This window comes from Neovison vison, chromosome 6, assembly GCF_020171115.1.
Source record: "Neovison vison isolate M4711 chromosome 6, ASM_NN_V1, whole genome shotgun sequence".
NCBI classification, from domain to species: domain Eukaryota; kingdom Metazoa; phylum Chordata; class Mammalia; order Carnivora; family Mustelidae; genus Neogale; species Neogale vison.
In genome coordinates, this window is record NC_058096.1 from 5,970,054 (window position 1) to 5,987,962 (window position 17,909).

The 17,909-nt window shown below is 46.5% G+C and overlaps 1 protein-coding gene across 2 annotated transcripts in view; it reads left to right on the forward strand.

Moving 5' to 3' along the window:
- Positions 1-7,109: 7,109 nt before the first annotated feature.
- The window catches only part of BRWD1 (bromodomain and WD repeat domain containing 1), a 111,103-nt gene continuing 100,303 nt past the window's right edge, over positions 7,110-17,909 (forward strand). For both annotated transcript variants that reach the window (XM_044250915.1, XM_044250916.1), the window contains exons 1-4: positions 7,110-7,241; positions 7,347-7,405; positions 7,546-7,575; positions 7,752-7,811. In XM_044250915.1, coding sequence (XP_044106850.1) covers positions 7,193-7,241; positions 7,347-7,405; positions 7,546-7,575; positions 7,752-7,811 — 198 coding nt within the window. In that variant the 5' untranslated portion in view covers positions 7,110-7,192. The remainder of the gene's footprint in view (positions 7,242-7,346; positions 7,406-7,545; positions 7,576-7,751; positions 7,812-17,909) is intronic.

Genomic DNA, 17,909 nt, shown 5'->3' on the forward strand with positions numbered 1-17,909 from the left:
CAATATCCTCCTTCTTTGGAGCCCTTGAGGGAAGAAGTGGCTGGCTAGAAAGTTTGGGACTCTGAGTTCTTAACTCAAACATCATTGGAACTTCACCTCATTACCAACATTCGTATTTTAAACCTTTGGTGGCCTTTTTTTTTTTAATTGATGATTTTGTGTTAAACTGTGGGTTACCCCCCCACCCCACCCTGCTCTAGGTCAGACTTGCCCATAAATAAAAAAGAGGGACCAGGAAGCTCTGTCCAGCTTGCAAACAGGGGTTATTTCTGCAGTTAGGTGTCAAAAGTCATCCCAGGAATGGGAAGGCCTTGCGGTAGGCACTTAGCTATTGCGTAACTGGTGACCAGGGACTATTGCCCCAGTGAGATGACCCAGTGACCTTGGAGTGCTCCTTTCTTCCCCAGCCCCACCTTCTTGGACTTTCGCTCCATCCTTTGTTCTCTCTCGGAGACTTCCTCTTGGGCCTGCTGGGTTTCCCTCCACTCCCAGCAGCTCCCAGACTCACCTCCCCGCCTCAGGGAAGGCCAGTTTTCTTGGCCTCCTCCTCTTCATGACCCAGGCTGTGCTTGCTTGAGGGAGAGGTGGAGGCTCTGGCTGGCGACCGAGGATATGGGGGCGCTGTGTGTCCAGGGAGGAGGCAAAGGCCACGCCATGTCCATAGGAAACGCAGGACAGGATGTCCCATTCCCACAGAAGTCTGGCGATCTCCCTCAAGCAGCCTCCCTTCCTGCCTCCCAGCAAGCTCTTCCACACGCCCTTCCTCTCTCCAGGCTCTAATTACTTTGCTCTGCCTTTGAGAGAATGCAGGAGGCCCTTCTTCTGTGGGGCCACTGGATGTCTGTGTGTGTGTGGGGGAGGGGTGTAGAGAGGAAGGAAGCATTTCTGGTCTTGTTAGCTCCATTTCTGCAGGCCCGGACTTCAGGGCCCCGTCTCCAGGAATGTCCTGAGCCAACAGGTTGCTGTGGGCTCTCCTCAGACTAAACCACCACACCATCCAAGAAGATTTATGAGGGAATATTGAGAGCATAACCATCTCATATTTGAGGAACTGTTTAGTTTTTTTTTTTTTAAACTATCCTACATATATTTAGTGTGTACCTACCACACATCAGGCTTTATTGTAGCTGTAGAGATACATCAGAGAGCAAAACACAACAAATCTCTTGACCTGCCTTCATCAAGTGGGAGGAGCCGGGCAATAAACACAAATGACGAGCACATTTTATAGCGGTTAGGTCAAGCGCTGCAGAGAAAAGGGAAGCAGGCAGGACAGAAGGGAAGCGGGGACACAGAGCGAGGGTAAGTTGTACTGTGTTTAGGGTAGTCAGGGAGGGTCTCACTGAAAATGCAACCTCTGAGCCAAGACTTGTGTGAGGCAAGGAATTGAGCTGTGTGATTTTCTAGGGAAAGAATGTTCCTGGCAGAAAGAACAGCAAGTACAAAGGCCCTGAGGCAGTGGCGTGCCTGGAATGTCTGAGGACCATCAGGGTGGCCAATGCAGCTGAACAGAGTGAGAAGAGGGAACAATAGGGGATTGAGAGGTCACAGAAGCACAGGACAGACCAGATGATGGAGGCCTTGTAGGACTTGGGCTTCTCCTGAGTCAGATGGAACCATTAGAGGGTTTTGAGAAAAGAGGACAGACCTGCCCTAAGTTTTAACAGGACCCCTCCAGCTGCCTCTTGAAAATCAGCTGTTCCAGGATAAACAGAGAAGCAGGAAGACACTTAAGAGGTTGTTGTGCTTATTGAGGTGAGAAGTGGCTATATCCTAGATATATTTGGAAGGTGGATTCATCCGGGTTTACTGATGGATTGTGGGTGTGGTGAAGAGATAATTCGAGGCCATTGGAAAAGAGATTAACAAAAACCATAATGAGTTGGGAAGGGTTTTGTGAAGCAAGGAGTTAGGGATCCAGGTAGCTCTCTCCAAGCTAGAGGACACGGTGTACGGAGACAAGGAAGAGAGAGGGGAGCAGAGGGAGGGAGAACTGGATGGCACGCTCTGGACCGTGCTGGAGTGCTGGCATCTCAAGGAGAGCCTGGGTACCGACCAGAGCTCTGGACGGAAAGAGAGGCATATTCCACTGGGATGACTAAGGAGAGCTGACGCCACAGTTTATGAGGGTATGGGCAGAGTTCAGATAAATCCATTAGGGACCCGAAAGCATGCGGGGCCCCCTCTAGCAGCTCCCATCTGACTCAGAAGAGAAGCCCAAGTCCCGAAGGGCCAGGGGAGGTCGGCTGTGAAAACTGAGAGAAGATCGCAGTCTGGAGACAAGGCTGTCCCACATGAACTGTGGCTTTAGTTCGAGAACCTGCAACCACCACCAACCTGTGGCTTGGCAGGAAAGGCGCTGGGAAAGCGGAAGCCGCCCTCACCCTCCTCCCACTCTTCCAGCTCCTGCTGGGGCCTCTTAGGGCAAGACCCATGAGGAGCCAGAGGACACGGGGCTCCCGGGCGGGTGCAGTCAGCGTTCCTGCGGATGCCCTGCCGGGAAAAGGGTGGGAAACCGACGATCCTACACCGTTTTACAAAGGAAGCCTGGAGGGGCGCCTGGGTGGCTCAGTTGGTTGGACGACTGCCTTCGGCTCAGGGCGTGATCCTGGAGTCCCGGGATCGAGTCCCGCATCGGGCTCCCAGCTCCATGGGGAGTCTGCTTCGCTCTCTGACCTTCTCCTCGCTCGTGCTCTCTCTCACTGTCTCTCTCTCTCAAATAAAAAAATAAAATCTTTAAAAAAAAAAAAAAAAAAAAAAAGGAAGCCTGGAGTTTGGGTTTGGGTGATAGGGAAGGAGACAGGTTGAATGGAGAGTATGTTAAGTTGTACTTGAGGAAGTATAAAAGCAGTAATAGGAATAATTGGGTAGGGAGTCCAGGAGATTCGCTGCTGACTGAGGGAATGGAGAAAAAAATAATTTTTACCTAATAGTATGATGTTGAGAGCTGGGCACTGTTCAGACATTCTCTCTGAAATGCTTACAAGGAATTCATGCGTTCTTGCTATCTCACATCATTAAATAAAACATGTAAATGGGTTAGTGCTGTCAACGATATAGACATATTCCCCAAATGTTATCTATCGTAGTTAATTCCTATCTGAAAGATGATCAAAACCCAAGGAGGAACGCTGAGCCAGGGAGTTTGCTTAACTTGTAGGTGGCATTCAAAGACAGACATATTCTGATTCCAGCGCCCACGTTCCCAAGGTCTCTCTCGTCCAGTCACGCTGTGTTCTCTCCAATGCCCTGAGAAAAATTTCAAAAGAACTGGTGAGACTTGGACACAGGCACGGACCAATGCCTGTGACGTGGGAACATGGACGGACGGGAGCCAGTGACAGGGAGAGGCAGGCACTGCGGAGGGAAGGGGTAAATGTGGAAGCAATTTGCTGAAGATGGCGGGGACAAGTAGCATTAAGGGGACAGCTGGTTGGTTTGGATTGAAAGGGAAGGAAAGGTCCTCAGGGAAAGAGGACACTGTAGGAAGTGGAGGAGGAGCCTCAGGAATCAGAGGCAAAGTCTGCTGGTGACTGAGGTCTTACCAAAAGCCAGTTACCTTCATTCCCCGCCCCCGGAGTCTTCTGGAAACCTATCAAGATACTAACTCTTCTACTCCGAGGGGATTTAGCTCACAGAAGCCCAGAAACCCATGATTACCACATACTGCCCTAGAGAAGGCTTCCAATACAATTTTTGTTGAATGAAATGATGTTTTTGTGTGCACCCGATTTCACTTCCGTGTCCTAATTTAGCTTTGTGGTATTGCCCTTCTGTAGGTCCAATGTCATCTACTTTATTATATTCCTCAAAACTCTGCTACTACTGTGTGTGGATGAACGGGGCTTCCTGGATGAGATGAAATTCAGTTACTGTACATTTGTGCAAACATACTGCTATTAGAATTTGAATTCTGTATACAGTTTTCTTTGCATGGTGTCCACTGCTCACAGATCTCATTATTTCAAAGTTGCTCCTAACTCTGGTTTGCTCCCCATTTTCCAGATGTGCTTTTCACACGTTTCACACCTAGGGCTTCCCTAGGGCCAGCCTCGGCTTTTTCAGCTGGGAAGTGAGCATATTAATGGCATCTGACTAAGAATCAGTGATGCTTATCCAGGAGAAGTGTTGGCTGCCAAGGACTAACACATTCTAGTTCTCTTCTAGTGGAGATGGTTGACAGCATTACAATGACGTCACCTGCTGTTAAGCTCTTCTGGCCCCTGCTTATCTAGCAACTTTTCTAGAATTTGGCTTTCCATATAGCTTGCCCATGGTGCAACTCAAGTTATTTCCATCTACCCCAAAGCAAACCTTATTGTTTGCTTTTGGAGTGGTTTTAGTTCATCCGTTGGGGGAATATATACATGGTTTATGCTTTGGAGACTCCTGGCTGGTCCCCAACGGTGGCGCTGCCAACGAGAGTCTATCTCCTTTTCCAGGTGGCAGAAGTGGGGATCAAATCTGGGTCTCTGTCACTTGAGAGTTGAATGGGGAAGATATTCTGCCTCTTGTCAGAATCTATGAAGAGAAAATCTTTCAAAAACAAATAAACAGGGTGCCTGGGTGGCTCAGTGGGTTAAGCCACTGCCTTTGGCTCAGGTCATGATCTCAGGGTCCTGGGATCGAGTCCCGCATCGGGCTCTCTGCTCAGCAGGGAGCCTGCTTCCTCCTCTCTCTCTGCCTGCCTCTCTGCCTGCTTGTGATCTCGCTCTGTCAAATAAATAAAATCTTAAAAAAAAAAAAACAAACAAAAAACCCAAACTGAAATTGGCAACTCCTGGGTCAACCTTTGAAAGTTTCAATCTTCCCTTATGTCTTTATCACTTGCTAACTTGGGTCATCTTTAGCATCAGATCATAGTGTCCCACAAATACGCACTGTGACTTCAAAATAATCAAGTTGTGCCAAGTATCCATTTTAAGAAATGAGCTACAGCCTGTCTGTCCTTAGTTGGTGGCACAACCTTGACCCACTAAGCCCCAAACTTGTGACTTTTGTGACTCTTGTCATTCCACTTCAACTCTATCTTGCTGACTTAACTCCACGTTTCTGATCCCGTCTCTGCGTCTTTGTTCTTATGTCTGTTGGCCTAATGCATCTTCATTTCTTTCCTATTTAAATGGTCATCTAAGTAGTTTGCCTGCTTCTTGGTCCTAATACTCTTAAATCAATCCTAAAATTAAAAGTCCCTTCTTTGCTTAGAACCTTTTGGTTGCTCCCAATTTTTTTTTTTAACTTTTTTTCTTTTAACTTCTTAGTGGGTCTCATCCATACCTCCAAAGTTACCCCAAATAGTCATACTACAGTTCCTCAAACTTGAAATGTTACTCATGTCTTGGCCCTTTGTCGTTCAGATGCTTGGAATCACGTTCCAGACCGAAGTTGGGAAGGCTCAAACCTCTCTAACTCTCCCTCCCATAGGCAGATTGATGCCCTCTCTGCACTGTATTTTGTCATTATCTGCTTACATCTGTTTCTCCTAAAAGACACTTAAGTCTTTTGATGGCAAAGATGTGGCTTATTCTTTCTTTTTTTGTTTCCATCACTTGATATCTGCTGAATTAACAGATTTAAGAACACATTACTGATGCAGTTGTCTGAACATGTTTGGGTTGTTCATTCACAGACATATGTAAGAACTTTTTTAAACCCGGTGTAAATAATTATAAAAAACTAGCACTAGCGTGGTGCTTATTAACAGACGCTGGGAACACATATTAACCCACAGGGTTGTGAACGCTCATAACCCTACGAAGCAAGCACAAATATGATTTACAGTTTACAGGTGAGAGAAAACTGAGGCTCAGAGGCTAAGTGATCCTTCTAATCGTGGCCCAAGACCCAGGGTCAGTGCCCCCTGAACCTGAGCTGAACCACTGCGTTTAACCTCCACAGGCGGTGGGGGTTATCACACTTTTGAGTAGGGATTAGAACGACAGTGTACACTCCGTGGAGAGTAGAGATTTTTGCTTTGCTCACTGCTGTTCTTTTGGGCTCAGAAGAGGATGCTCTGGACACGCTGAGCCACGACCCCACTGAGGCCAGAAGCTAGCACAGCAAGTAAGAGAGGGCCAAGTCCTTGTCCACTGCTCCAGCTCCGAATCCCAATTACACACGGTTCCCCTCGTGTGTTCCCTCAAGTTTCCTGCTTCTCTTCCTGCGAACCGGCGGCTGCCCTCGGTACTGCCCGCTTCCTCCCATCCCTTTTTCCCATCCGGCTAAGTCATCGCGGGTTCCAGGCTGCTTTCCCTGACTAAGGAGGTTTACATCCTCTGCGACGTTACTGCATTTTCCTTAACCCTTTCTGCTGCTGGACTGCTGGGCTCTCCCAAGCCGGCGGCTCGGTCTTATTTATTCATCCTCCTGGCCCAGGGGACGGCTGCCGTGCCCTCCGAGACGCGGACGTGTCCGCGGACCCCTGGCCTCCCCGCAACCTGTGGCTTCCCCGCATCCGTCCTCCCCCCTCCCCGGGGAAAGCTTCGCGGGCCGACGTTCTCCGCTCTGCGGGTGGTGGACTCTCAGTTTTACGGGTCTCGCGTCCTCCAAGCGACCGATCTTTCGTGGGGGGGGGGGCAAGCACACCGGTCCCAGACGACTGTCCGAGAAACGTCCCTTCCGAGACCTCGAAGCGGGCGACCCCGCCAGACACGCTGCGCGCTCCGGACCCCGGGGAGCGGCTTCGCTCCGGCCGGGGCCCGGGAACCTGCCCCCACCCCCGCCGCGCCCTCCACCCCCGCGCGCCGCCCGACCTCCGCCCCGGCGCCCGCCCCGCCGCGAGCCCGGCCGCCGCGCCGCCGCCGCCTCACAATGGCCGGGAGCCGCCTCACCGCGCGCAGGGATCCCGGCCACGCGCGCTCCCCGCCCCCACCCGCCGCCTGCCCGGGCCCGGGCCTTCGTCCACCCTCCACATTTCCGTCGCGGCGCCCCTGACACTGGGGAGAAAGAGGCGCAGCTAGCCGCTCTGGTCGCGGCCCCGCCGACGGTCGGACAGGGTCGCCTGGCGGTCGCCGCGCGGGGACTACTTTCTCTCCCGCGGAGGGACTACTTCGCGGAGGCATCGGCGTGGCGGCGCGCACGGCATGGCGGCGGCGGCGGCGCGCCAGAGGTAGAGGGACGCCGGCCCGCTCAGGCCTCGGCGCGGCCTACACGCTTCGCTCGCCCGCTCCCGCCCCGTGCCCCGCGCCCGGCCATGGCGGAGCCCTCGCCCGCCCGACGTCCGGTGCCCCTCATCGAGTCGGGTAAGACGCGCCGTCCGCGCCCTCCCCGCGCCGCCCCCGGCCTCGGCCGCGGCCCCCTCCCCGCCGCCGCGCCCGCTCTTGACCCGACTCCCCGTCTTCCTGCAGAACTGTACTTCCTCATCGCCCGGTACCTCTCGGCCGGCCCGTGTCGGAGAGCCGCCCAGGTGAGTGCGGGCCCCGCGGGCGGCGGCGGCGGCGGCCCCGTCCCGGCCCGGCCCCGCCGCCGCCTGGGGTCGCGGGTGGAGGGCGCCGGGCGCACCCGGGTGCCCCCCGCCCCCCTAACTGCGCGTCTCGTCGGCTGCAGGTGCTGGTGCAGGAGCTGGAGCAGTACCAGGTCTGTGCTTCGTGGCGCCCGCCGCGCCCGCCCCGCCGCGTCCCCTCGTGCCCCCTCCCTACCCCGCCGGGGCCGCTCGCCCAGCTCCCCTCCCCGGCCCCCCCCCGCCGCCCCCTGCCCGGTCCCCCGCCCGGCCCCGCGCGGTGGTCACTCGTGTGCGTCTCGTGCCTTTGCAGTTGCTGCCGAAGAGGTTGGACTGGGAGGGCAACGAGCACAACAGGAGCTACGAGGAATTGGTGAGGTTTTTGACATTTCCATCCCGTGTTTCCGAGCACCCGCTCTCCGCCCCCTTGTCGGGGCTCCTGCTCTTGGGCCGAAGCGGCCGAGCTGTGCTCGGGGGCGACCCCGGGAGAGCGGGACTCCTCGGCAGGTTTTGTTTTGTTTTGGGGAGGCCGTGTTTGTTTTGGGAGGAAACGGCCCAGGCGGGGGTGGGGGGGCTGGCGGCTGCCGGGAGGTGGGGACGACCCTGCGCCCCGGTTTGCGGTGGGGTGGGTCCCCAGGTGCTGCTGCCTTTGGTGAGTGCCGGGGGGCGCGCGTGCGCGCGGGCGGGGCTCCAGCCACTCAGCGAGCTGCTCTCATCCTTCTGTTTTCGTACCCGACTTGTAACTCGACCTCTGATTGGTCTTCCCTCTTTTGCCCCGCCCAGCTCCTCTAACCACTTGTTCCCTAGGAATAGAATCGTTGCTTTCTGAAAGGTGGAGAAATGTTCCTCTGTTTAGCGTGTTTTTCTTTCTCCTCCGCAGCGTCATAAAAGTCCTGCTGCTGTGACAGTATGCCACTCCTCCAGTACTTTTGCCTCTCTAAACTGTACAGTACTTGTTGAGTGCCTTAGAAAACTTACTTAGATGAATTTTTGTGTTGACCTTGCTGTACGAAGCTTCGCGCTGGCCCCAGCTCTGCCGTTTCTCCTTTAGGGGGACCCACCGTTAGCGTACAGTACACTTTGCATCGCCCCTTGTCCACTCTTGAGTTGCTCTCACAGTTCTAGAATTCGGTCTTGTGCACTGGATTGTCCTATGACATAAAACATTCTTTAGGAAAATATTTTTGCCAACTCGTGTGTTAGGAGAAAGGATTCTTGAGTTGCCAGGCTGTATCCGCATCTCGTATGAGCAAAACAACCCCTACGTGATCTTTTATCGCAGTTCTAATACTTGTATTAGGATTTGGTAGTAGAATATGATCACTGTTCTTGGATTAAACGAAAGGACAAAAAATAAACAAGGGGATTTTTCATCTGTGTATGAACGGTTAAGTATTATTGAGAAAGTCTGGAGAAAGGATTCTGTTTCAGGCATCAATTTTAATATTTATTGATGTAGTGGTTTTTTGAAGCAAACACTTAAAAGTGGATAGTATTTCCAAGAAAGTGAGTTCTAAAAATTCTGCATCATAGCAGAATTGAATTTGTTATTTTGAATACTTACGTCTAGGAAACGTTTTGAAGAACTATTTGTTTTACACCTTCTGGTGCATTATTGACAGTGCAGTTGGGCTGTGGAGGAGATAATTATGCAAATTTTGAACTACCATAACTACTGGAAAACTTTTAAAATTTTACATTTTTGTAATTTTTTGTAATTAAGCAATTCTGTTAGAATTGTAATTAAATTAATGTAATAATTGCTTAAAATCCTACTTAAAATTCTGCATAAAGTTACCCCAAATCTGCAGTACATTGCTGTGGTGTGGCTGTGAGCGGGGTGGTCTCCTCATCTGCCTTGTTGAGTATGGTGTATATCTTCCTTGTCCTTTGCCTTCCCCCGCCTCTACCCTCTCCTAGAACTAAGTGACGGAAGATGAGCTTCTTGTATACAGGAGAGTTAATTCTTTTGTCTGAGTATGAGTAGCTTCTAGTTCTCCAAACTAAATCCGCTTTTTAAAAAAATTAAGCAGTATTTCAGATATACACAAATAGTAACGTAATGAACCCTGTTGCCAATTTGTTACCTTTATTTTGGCTGCTGTTTGAAATACTTTTTTTAATAAATAACAGTGGAAATCTTCAAACAGAAAAATAAGAGTAAGGAACCATCCACTAGGTACTCCTTATCAGCCTGCGTGATTAGCAAAGAATGTTGCATCTGTTAGCGACCTCCCTTAGGCTGTATTGTCTTTTTGTTTGTTTTTACAGATTTTATTTATTTATTTGACAGAGAGATCACAAGTAGGCAGAGAGGCAGGCAGGGGGTTGGGGGGGGGAGCAGGTTCTCTGACTCCATCCCAGGACCCTGGGATCATGACCTGAGCAGAAGGCAGAAGCTTTAACCCACTGAGCTGCCCAGGCACCCCAGGTTGTATTATTTTAAAGCAAATTCCAGACATTCCTTTATTTCACTGGTTATTATGCTGAAGTGTTTTAAAGTAAATCTAGATACTATATGTTTTCTCTCACTTCTTCCAAGTGTATCGTGTAAAAACTGAACGGCTGTTTCTTAAACCACCACAGTGGCAGTGTCACACTTAAAAACCAAAGAATAATATTAATCTTTGGTGATACATATGTAGGTTTATTTATATATCTAGGCTAAATTTGCTTCTCCTCTTGTAGCTTGGATTTCTTTTTATATTTAGTTTGAACTGGGCTGCAGGCAAGGTCCATGTGTTGTACTGAACTTATTTTCCATCTCTTTTTTTTTTTAATATTTTATTTATTTATTTGACAGAGAGATCACAAGTAAGCAGAGAGGCAGGCAGACGGGGGAAGCAGGCTCTCCATTGAGCCGAGAGCCTGATGCGGGCTCTATCCCAGGACCCAGAAAACATGACCTGAGCTGAAGGCGGAGGCCCAACCCATTGAGCCACCAGGCACCCCACCATCTCTTTATCTTTAATAATTTTTTCTCCTGTACCATTGATTTTCTGAAGACACTTGAGTTGGTCAGTCTGTAAAATGTTTCACTTTTGGGTTTTGTTTGATAGTTCCTTTGTGGTGTTTGTTTCCTTGTGTTGTTAAATTTATTCCTTTTTTTTTCAGTAGTCCTTGTTCTTGGATCAGAGCCATCTGGGGAGCTTTTTAAAATCTGGATACTCAGGCCATGTCTCACACCAGTTAAATCAGAATTTTTCTGTTGGGAGTGGACATTGCTAGTTTTTGAAACCTTAGGTGATTCCAGTGTCACTGCTTACAGAGTTACAGTTTATCCTAGACTTGGACCGTGTTGTCACTCCCAACATGTATTTTGGAAGCAAGAGTATTTTTTTTTTTTTTTAAAGATGTATTTATTTATTTATTTGACACAGAGAGATCACAAGTAGATGGAGAGGCAGGCAGAGAGAGAGAGAGGGAAGCAGGCTCTCTGCCGAACAGAGAGCCCGATGCGGGACTCGATCCCAGGACCCTGAGATCATGACCTGAGCGAAGGCAGCGGCTTAACCCACTGAGCCACCCAGGCGCCCCTGGAAGCAAGAGTATTTTTGATATTTCTTGAATCAAGACTACTTTTCTGCATTAGCAGTTGGGCCTGTGAATTTGTAGAATGTAATTGGGGTGTTGATGATTTATAGGTGGTGAACATGAAGGAGGAAGAAGGAATGGGGCACAGGAGTGAGGAAGGACCTAATTTATAAAGGAGGAACATGTTTAAATAAGGCAAATGGGATTGGATAGACTTAATAATTGAGTAACACGCCAGTGCAGGCTACTGTCTTCCTTAACCAATAAATGAAATGAAAAATCCTTACATTAGAGCCTGTTGTTAGAGAATTTATTGTCATTATGCTTTTTCTTTAAATGTTTAGTAGGCCTTTAAAGAAAAGACTTAAAATTATTTATATAGAAATACAAAGTTTATTAGAGTTGTAAGTAGTCATTTTTCTTAAATCTTTATATCATTACAAGTTTTATAGATTCAGTAGTATTTCTAGGAACAAGTATATTTTATTTTTTATTGACTTAATTTGCGATAAGAATTTAATCTTAAGGAATTTAACATCATTTAATTGTCTTAATTAAGTTTCCTTCAGTATTTCATACTCTACTACAAATATACGATTATTTCAGTCACCACAAGATTGCAAACTTCGTCATATCTAAGTGTAATATTTCTAAAAGTTAACATTTTTTTTTTTAAAGATTTTATTTATTTATTTGACAGAGAGATCACAAGTAGGCAGAGAGGCAGGCAGAGAGAGAGAGGAGGAAGCAGGCTCCCCGCTGAGCAGAGAGCCCGATGCGGGACTCAATCCCAGGACCCTGAGATCATGACCTGAGCCGAAGGCAGTGGCCCAAGCCACTGAGCCACCCAGGCGCCCTAACATTTTTTTTTTTAAAGATTTTATTTATTTATTTGACAGTGAGAGACACAGTGAGACCTGTGCAGGGAGCCTGATGTGGGGCTCAGATCCCAGGATCCTGGGATCATGACCTGAGCCAAAGGCAGACACTTAATGGCTGAGCCACCCAGGCGCCCCTAAAAGTTAACACTTGTAAATATATTTTGAATTCATCATAATAAATTGCTCTTTTTACTCTATCAAGTATTAAAAATAGTTTAGTCATTACAAAACGTCTTACTATATCAGAATAATTTGCACAAATGTATCAATGCACTTTTCTATTTCTTGTGTCTTATTTGTCCATCTCCCTCAGTTACGAATTAACTGCCCAAACCAAGGGGGAGAGCAGTATTACTGTTGTGAGCTCCCTACTGTATTAAGGAATCCAGAATTTAGGTGCACTGTTAGACTTTACTTGAGGGTTCAGTTGAACCTTTTTTGTAGCAAGGCTACTTATTTACCCATTTCAAGCAAAAACATTGTATTGGATAATTGTATTGCAGCTGACTCCACTGTTTTAATTGTAGGATACTGACACAGCTAATCTCTTTCTGTCTGAATTTTGCATTTCTCTTGTAGTTGATTATAGAGATCTATTGTTCTATAGGCATTTCATTGATAGGGACCCCTTAATGATCATGGCAGTATGATGACAAGTTACAGTCCAGCAATATAGTGGTATAGAAATTAGAAACTTGGATTTTGTGCCAGGTATCTGGGCTGTAATCCTGACTTGTGCTGCTTTCTAGATGTTCTAATCTCTACCTGAGTTTCTTTCTTCCTTTCTTTTTTAAAAAAATTGATTTATTTGTTTGACAGAGACAGTGAGAGAGGGAACACAAGCTGGGGGAGTGGGGGAGAGAGAAGCAGGCCTCCTGCCAAGCAGGGAGCCCAATATGGGGCTCCATCCCAGGACCCTGGGATCCTGACCTGAGCCAAAGGCAGACGCTTAATGCCTCAGCCACCCAGGCGCCCCATCTACCTGAGTTTCTTGATCTTTGTAACAAAGATAACAGTAATTTATTTTTTCAGATATTATTTATTTATTTCATCGATAGAGATACAGAGCCTGAGCAGGGGGAGAGGGAGAAGCAGACTTCCCCAGTGACCTGGGAGCCCAACGCTGGGCTTGATCCCAGGACCAGGAGATCATGACCTGATCTGAAGGCAGATGTTTAACCAACTGGGCCACCCAGGCACCCCAGAGATAATAGTAATTTTATCAAAGCGTTGTTGTAAACGTGGGAAAAAAATGGCTTACAATGCCTGGCACACAGTAATGATCAGCACTTACAAGTAGCAATGTTGGCAGGATGAAAAGTCCTCATTGGGTAGACTTCCCCTTTGCTTCATTTATATTTGTAGGGTCTAAATGAGGTAACAAAATACGGTCTCTGTTGGCTCTTAGGTCTGAATGAATGATATCTGGTATTTACCCATTAATGGATGAACACGTTGTGGGATGGGGAACTCTAGTGGTACCCCCTGCCTGGGTGCTGAATAATGATAGTGGTATTGTTACCTCTGAGTCACTTAGCCTTGACTGTGCTATTTTATTTACGTAAGCTCCCCGTGAAGCGTCAGTTTGCTGACATCAAGAGCACGCTCTACTGAGAGCTTGCCAGGCACCCCAGCTGTACTGCTTTGAAAGACGATAGTTATTAATTACTTTGTTTTCAGAGGCTCTCCTAATCGTGACAGTTATTTGCATGGGACAAAAGTCATGTGAACTTTTTTCCTTTCACATTGTCTAATTCTTTGCAGATTTTTGCCATTTGGCAAATTAACTTTTCAGTTTTAGGTTCATAGCAAAGTTGAGCAGATGGTAAAGATTTCCCATCTCCCTTTGTCCCCTTTAAGTGCACAGCCTCCTTCATTGTCCGCATCCCCCAGAATGGTTCATCTGCTGCGGTGGATAACGTGTATTGACCCACCATAATCACCAAGTCCATAGTTTACATTAGAGTTCTCTTACATTTACAGTGTGCACTCTTGGTGTTGGGTGTTTTGCGGGTTTAGACAAATGGCATACCCACTAATGCAGTATCATATAGACACTGCCCTAAAACGCCTGTGCTCTGCCTGGTTGTCCTTCCCTCCCTCCTAGCCACTGATCTTTTTACTGTTTCCATAGTTTTGCCTTTTCCAGAATTTGACCTTTTTTTAAAAATTAGGAAATGTTCTCTCCTAACTTCTCACCTCAAAGTCTGGCTTGGCCTTAGTACAGCCAGCCCTGTTTTCTCTCTGTTACTGATGGCATAGTGCATTGTTTCTGTCCTTTTACTTGTAGTAAAGCCAATATTTTTCCATGTTCTCATTTTCTAAGTATGTCTCCTTTAAACAGCAAACAGTTTTATTATTTAGTCTCCTACTTGGAGTCTTCAAGTAATATAAATACTTAAAATTGTGTTAAGTCTACCAGGTATCTTTAATATATGTTCCTATCTCTTTATTTTTCTTCTATTTTGGATTAGTTTTTATACTGTTCTTTCTTTTTAGGTATTATATCCTTTTGTTATTATTTTAGTGGTTGCCTTGGAAGTTACAATAATTGTTGACCATTTATGTTAGTTACTTTACCACTTCCCAAATAAATGAAATTAAAACTTAATTCTTAGCCTCCTGTCCTTTGGGCTATTATCACATTTTGCTTTTATATATGTTATAAATCTTTCCAGATGTTACTGCTATTGTTTTAAAGTGAGTACTTGGGGTGCCTGGGTCGCTCAGTTGTTAAATGTCTGCCTTTGGCTCAGGTTGGAGTCCCAGGGTCCTGGGATGGAGCCCCTCATTGGTCTCCCTCCTTGGCGGGAGGCCTGCTTCTCCCACTCCCCCTGCTTGTGTTCCTTGTCTCACTGTGTCTCTCTCTGTCAAATAAATAAAATCTTAAAAAAGAAAACAAAGTGAATACTCATTTGTTTACCCACTGTCTACCTTTTTTTTGGTATTTTTAGTTCCTTCCTATCTTCCCGTGTATCTTATCTGTGATTATTTTTCTTCAGTCTGGATAACTTACTCCGTTATTTCTTTTAATGAGGTTTTGTTGGCAATGGCTTTGGTTTTCCTTTTTCTTGTTTATTTTATTTTATTTTTTTTGGTTTGAAACATTTTTGTTTTGTCTTTGTTTTTAGAAGTCGTTTTAAAGGTGAAATTCCGGTTGGTGCTTTTTTCTTTTTTTCCCCTTCCTTTTCAGTACATTAATATTGAAAAATTGGCAGTCTTACTGTTTCTCCTTTCAAGATGATGCTTTTTTTTCTGATGGCTTAAGGTTTTCATTTTGTTTTTGATATCAGCAGTTTTACTGTGATGTGTTACAGTTGTTACCTATTCCTTTATGACACGTTACCCCAAAACTTAATGGTTCAAACAATGCAAGTTTATTATTATTCCAGAGTTTCTGTAAACTAGAAGTTCAGGAGCAGCCGAGCTGATAGCAAGGTTGCAGTCCAGGTGTTGGCCAGGTCTGAGGTTTCAGCTGAAGGGTCTTAGAAGGGTCTGTTTGCAGTGTTACCTGGTTTTTGGCTAGATCTAGTTCTCAGGTTGTGGGACGGAGGAGTCTCGATTCTAGTTGTCTGTTGGCTGCCCTAAGTTCCTTGCCACTTGTCTATCCAACAGCGCAGCTGGTATCATCAAGATCTGAAAGCTGACTAGGGAATAATAGTCTGCTAGTAAGACAGAAATCACAGTCTTTTGTAATCTAATAATGGACATGGTATCCCCTCAGTGTTGAGTGTTTTCTGTTGGTTAGAAGTAACTCAAGGGGAAGGGATTTGGGATTTCACCAGGTTGTCAGTGACCAGTATTTGGGGATCATTGGAGGCCACATCAGAAGTTGCCTACTACATGCACCTAAATGAATAGATTTCTTTGCATTTATTCTGCTTGAGGTTGTTCAAGCCTCTTGAATCTGTGGGCTATCAAATTGTCCAATGTGTAATTAAAATCCTAAATGGAAAGAATGGAAGAATGGGACAAGAAATATTTTGAAGAGATAATAGCTGAGCATTTTCAACCTCTGGGCTTTCTCTGGGTCCACTGTTGACTACTGCCTCTCTTGATCATGGGTCCATTTGGCTTTGTGTATCCCATCATCTTTTGAAGTATGCTGGGCCATTTTGTGTTAAAGAGTAGAGGCTGAGGTAATACAGTTAGCCCCAGTAAAGGATGCACCCTTTTTCTCTCACGTTCTTAATGTGAGGAGCTGGGTGCATCTAATTTGTGTCCTGTTCTGTTTTTTTGGGTTCTGCTGAACCGTAGTTGGTTCGCTTCAGCCCTAGCTTCACATAGCTTAAGGACTGGATCAGGACTTTACCTTCCAGCAGAGTTTGGGGTTTGGGCCCCGGTGAGATTCCTTAGTGAGCGAGTGAGCCCTCTAGCTCTTTTTTTAAGTAGGCTTTGCATTCAGCACGGAGCTCAGCACAGGGTTGGAACTCCCCTATATTTTGTAGAGAAGCCTATATTTTGTAGCCCGGCTGCCAGCTTCCCCAAACCTTGAAAGAGCTTGCTCTGTTTTCAAACCCAGTTGCCAGCTTTTTGTTTGCTCTCCAGTTGGGCCTTTGGCTTTCTACTCTGTTTTCCTACCCCGAGCCTTCAGAGGGCCTCTGGAGTGCCCTTGTAGTGGACTGCGTCTTCCCCAGCTGCTCTGCATCCCGTTTTGGGACCTGTGCAGTTGGTGAAGGCCCGTGGGGAGAATTGGGGTAGGTGTCGACACTCCCTGACTTGGGGCCATTGGCATTCTCATCAGGCAACAGACCTGCCAGCCCATAGGTGACTGTGAAGTTTAAAAGCTTGGCAGGTTTTTCCTTGTTCTCATCTATGGTCAGTTTTTCCTGCTTCCCTGCTAGGGGTGAAAGCAGCTGTGAATCTTTCTGGTCACAGAAGGGCTCACCAGTTTCTGGGGTGTAGTTGATGTCAACTCTGTAGTGGGTAAAAATTATTTTCAAGCTAGACCAACCTGTTCTCATTGTTAAAGAGAGAGTGCTAGCCTCATGTACTCTCTCCTTTTAATAGTTGAAATAAATGCCTGCTTTCAGTTTAACAGAATTATGTGGGACATGTAACTGTCTGCAGTCCTCCGTGGGTACACTTCACTTGTACTTCCAGGCACATATTGGCTCTCTGTTCATTGAAAGAATTAATGTGGGTGGCTTAATGCTTAGTATGTTTTCCTGTTGAGAACCAGTCATCACCAGTTTGGTTATTAAATGTTTTTTTTCTATGATCTTTGATTTCTTAAAATCTCTCTGAGTCGTGTGCTTCATTTGTAGGTCAGAGCAGCGTTCAGCACTGGAATGGCTGTGAGAGACATGAAAGTTGAACATCCCCCTCCCCTTTTTTAAAGTTCCTTAGGCCATTTCATCAGGAAGGTACGAAGTAGAGTCTTTCAGTGATATTGACACTCTTTCCTTTATTATGTAGTATGTGAAAGTGACATTTTGAACACAAAACTTTTGTGTTACAGTTAGGTAATAACCATAGCACAGGATGAATTCTGAGTGCAGTATTCAGGATTTGGCGGAGACTTTGCTTGTTACTGTAATGGAGTAGGTGAACGAGATTTGGATGGGAGGATCTTAACTACACAGAAGAAATTCTCTGTGTTGATTTTAATCGGTCTGCATGTATTTGGCTTTAAAAACTTCTAGGGGCCACTTTGGCTCTAAACCTCTTCAGACATTCCTTGATTATGTTGTTACTTGGCATTTTTATTTGGATGCAGAAGAGCCGATTGCAGGGACCCAGAGACTCTGGAGAGTTGTGAACTAGACAGCCAGGGTTCTTATTTTTAGCTTTGCCATTTCTTAGATCTTTGCTTCTGGGCAAGTTATTTAATGCCCGTGCCTACGTTTTCTCATCTGTAAAATGTAGATGAGTAGTTTGGGGATATAGGAAGTTAGTCTGTGTGTGTGAAGTACTTAGAACAGTGTCAGGTAGAAATCATCATGTACATATTAGCTATTACCATTAAGGTAGTGAAGAATTAAATTAGTCAAAACCTTAAAAGACTTAGATGTATACCTTGTACATTGTAAGTGTGCAGCTTTTTTCTTTTTTTT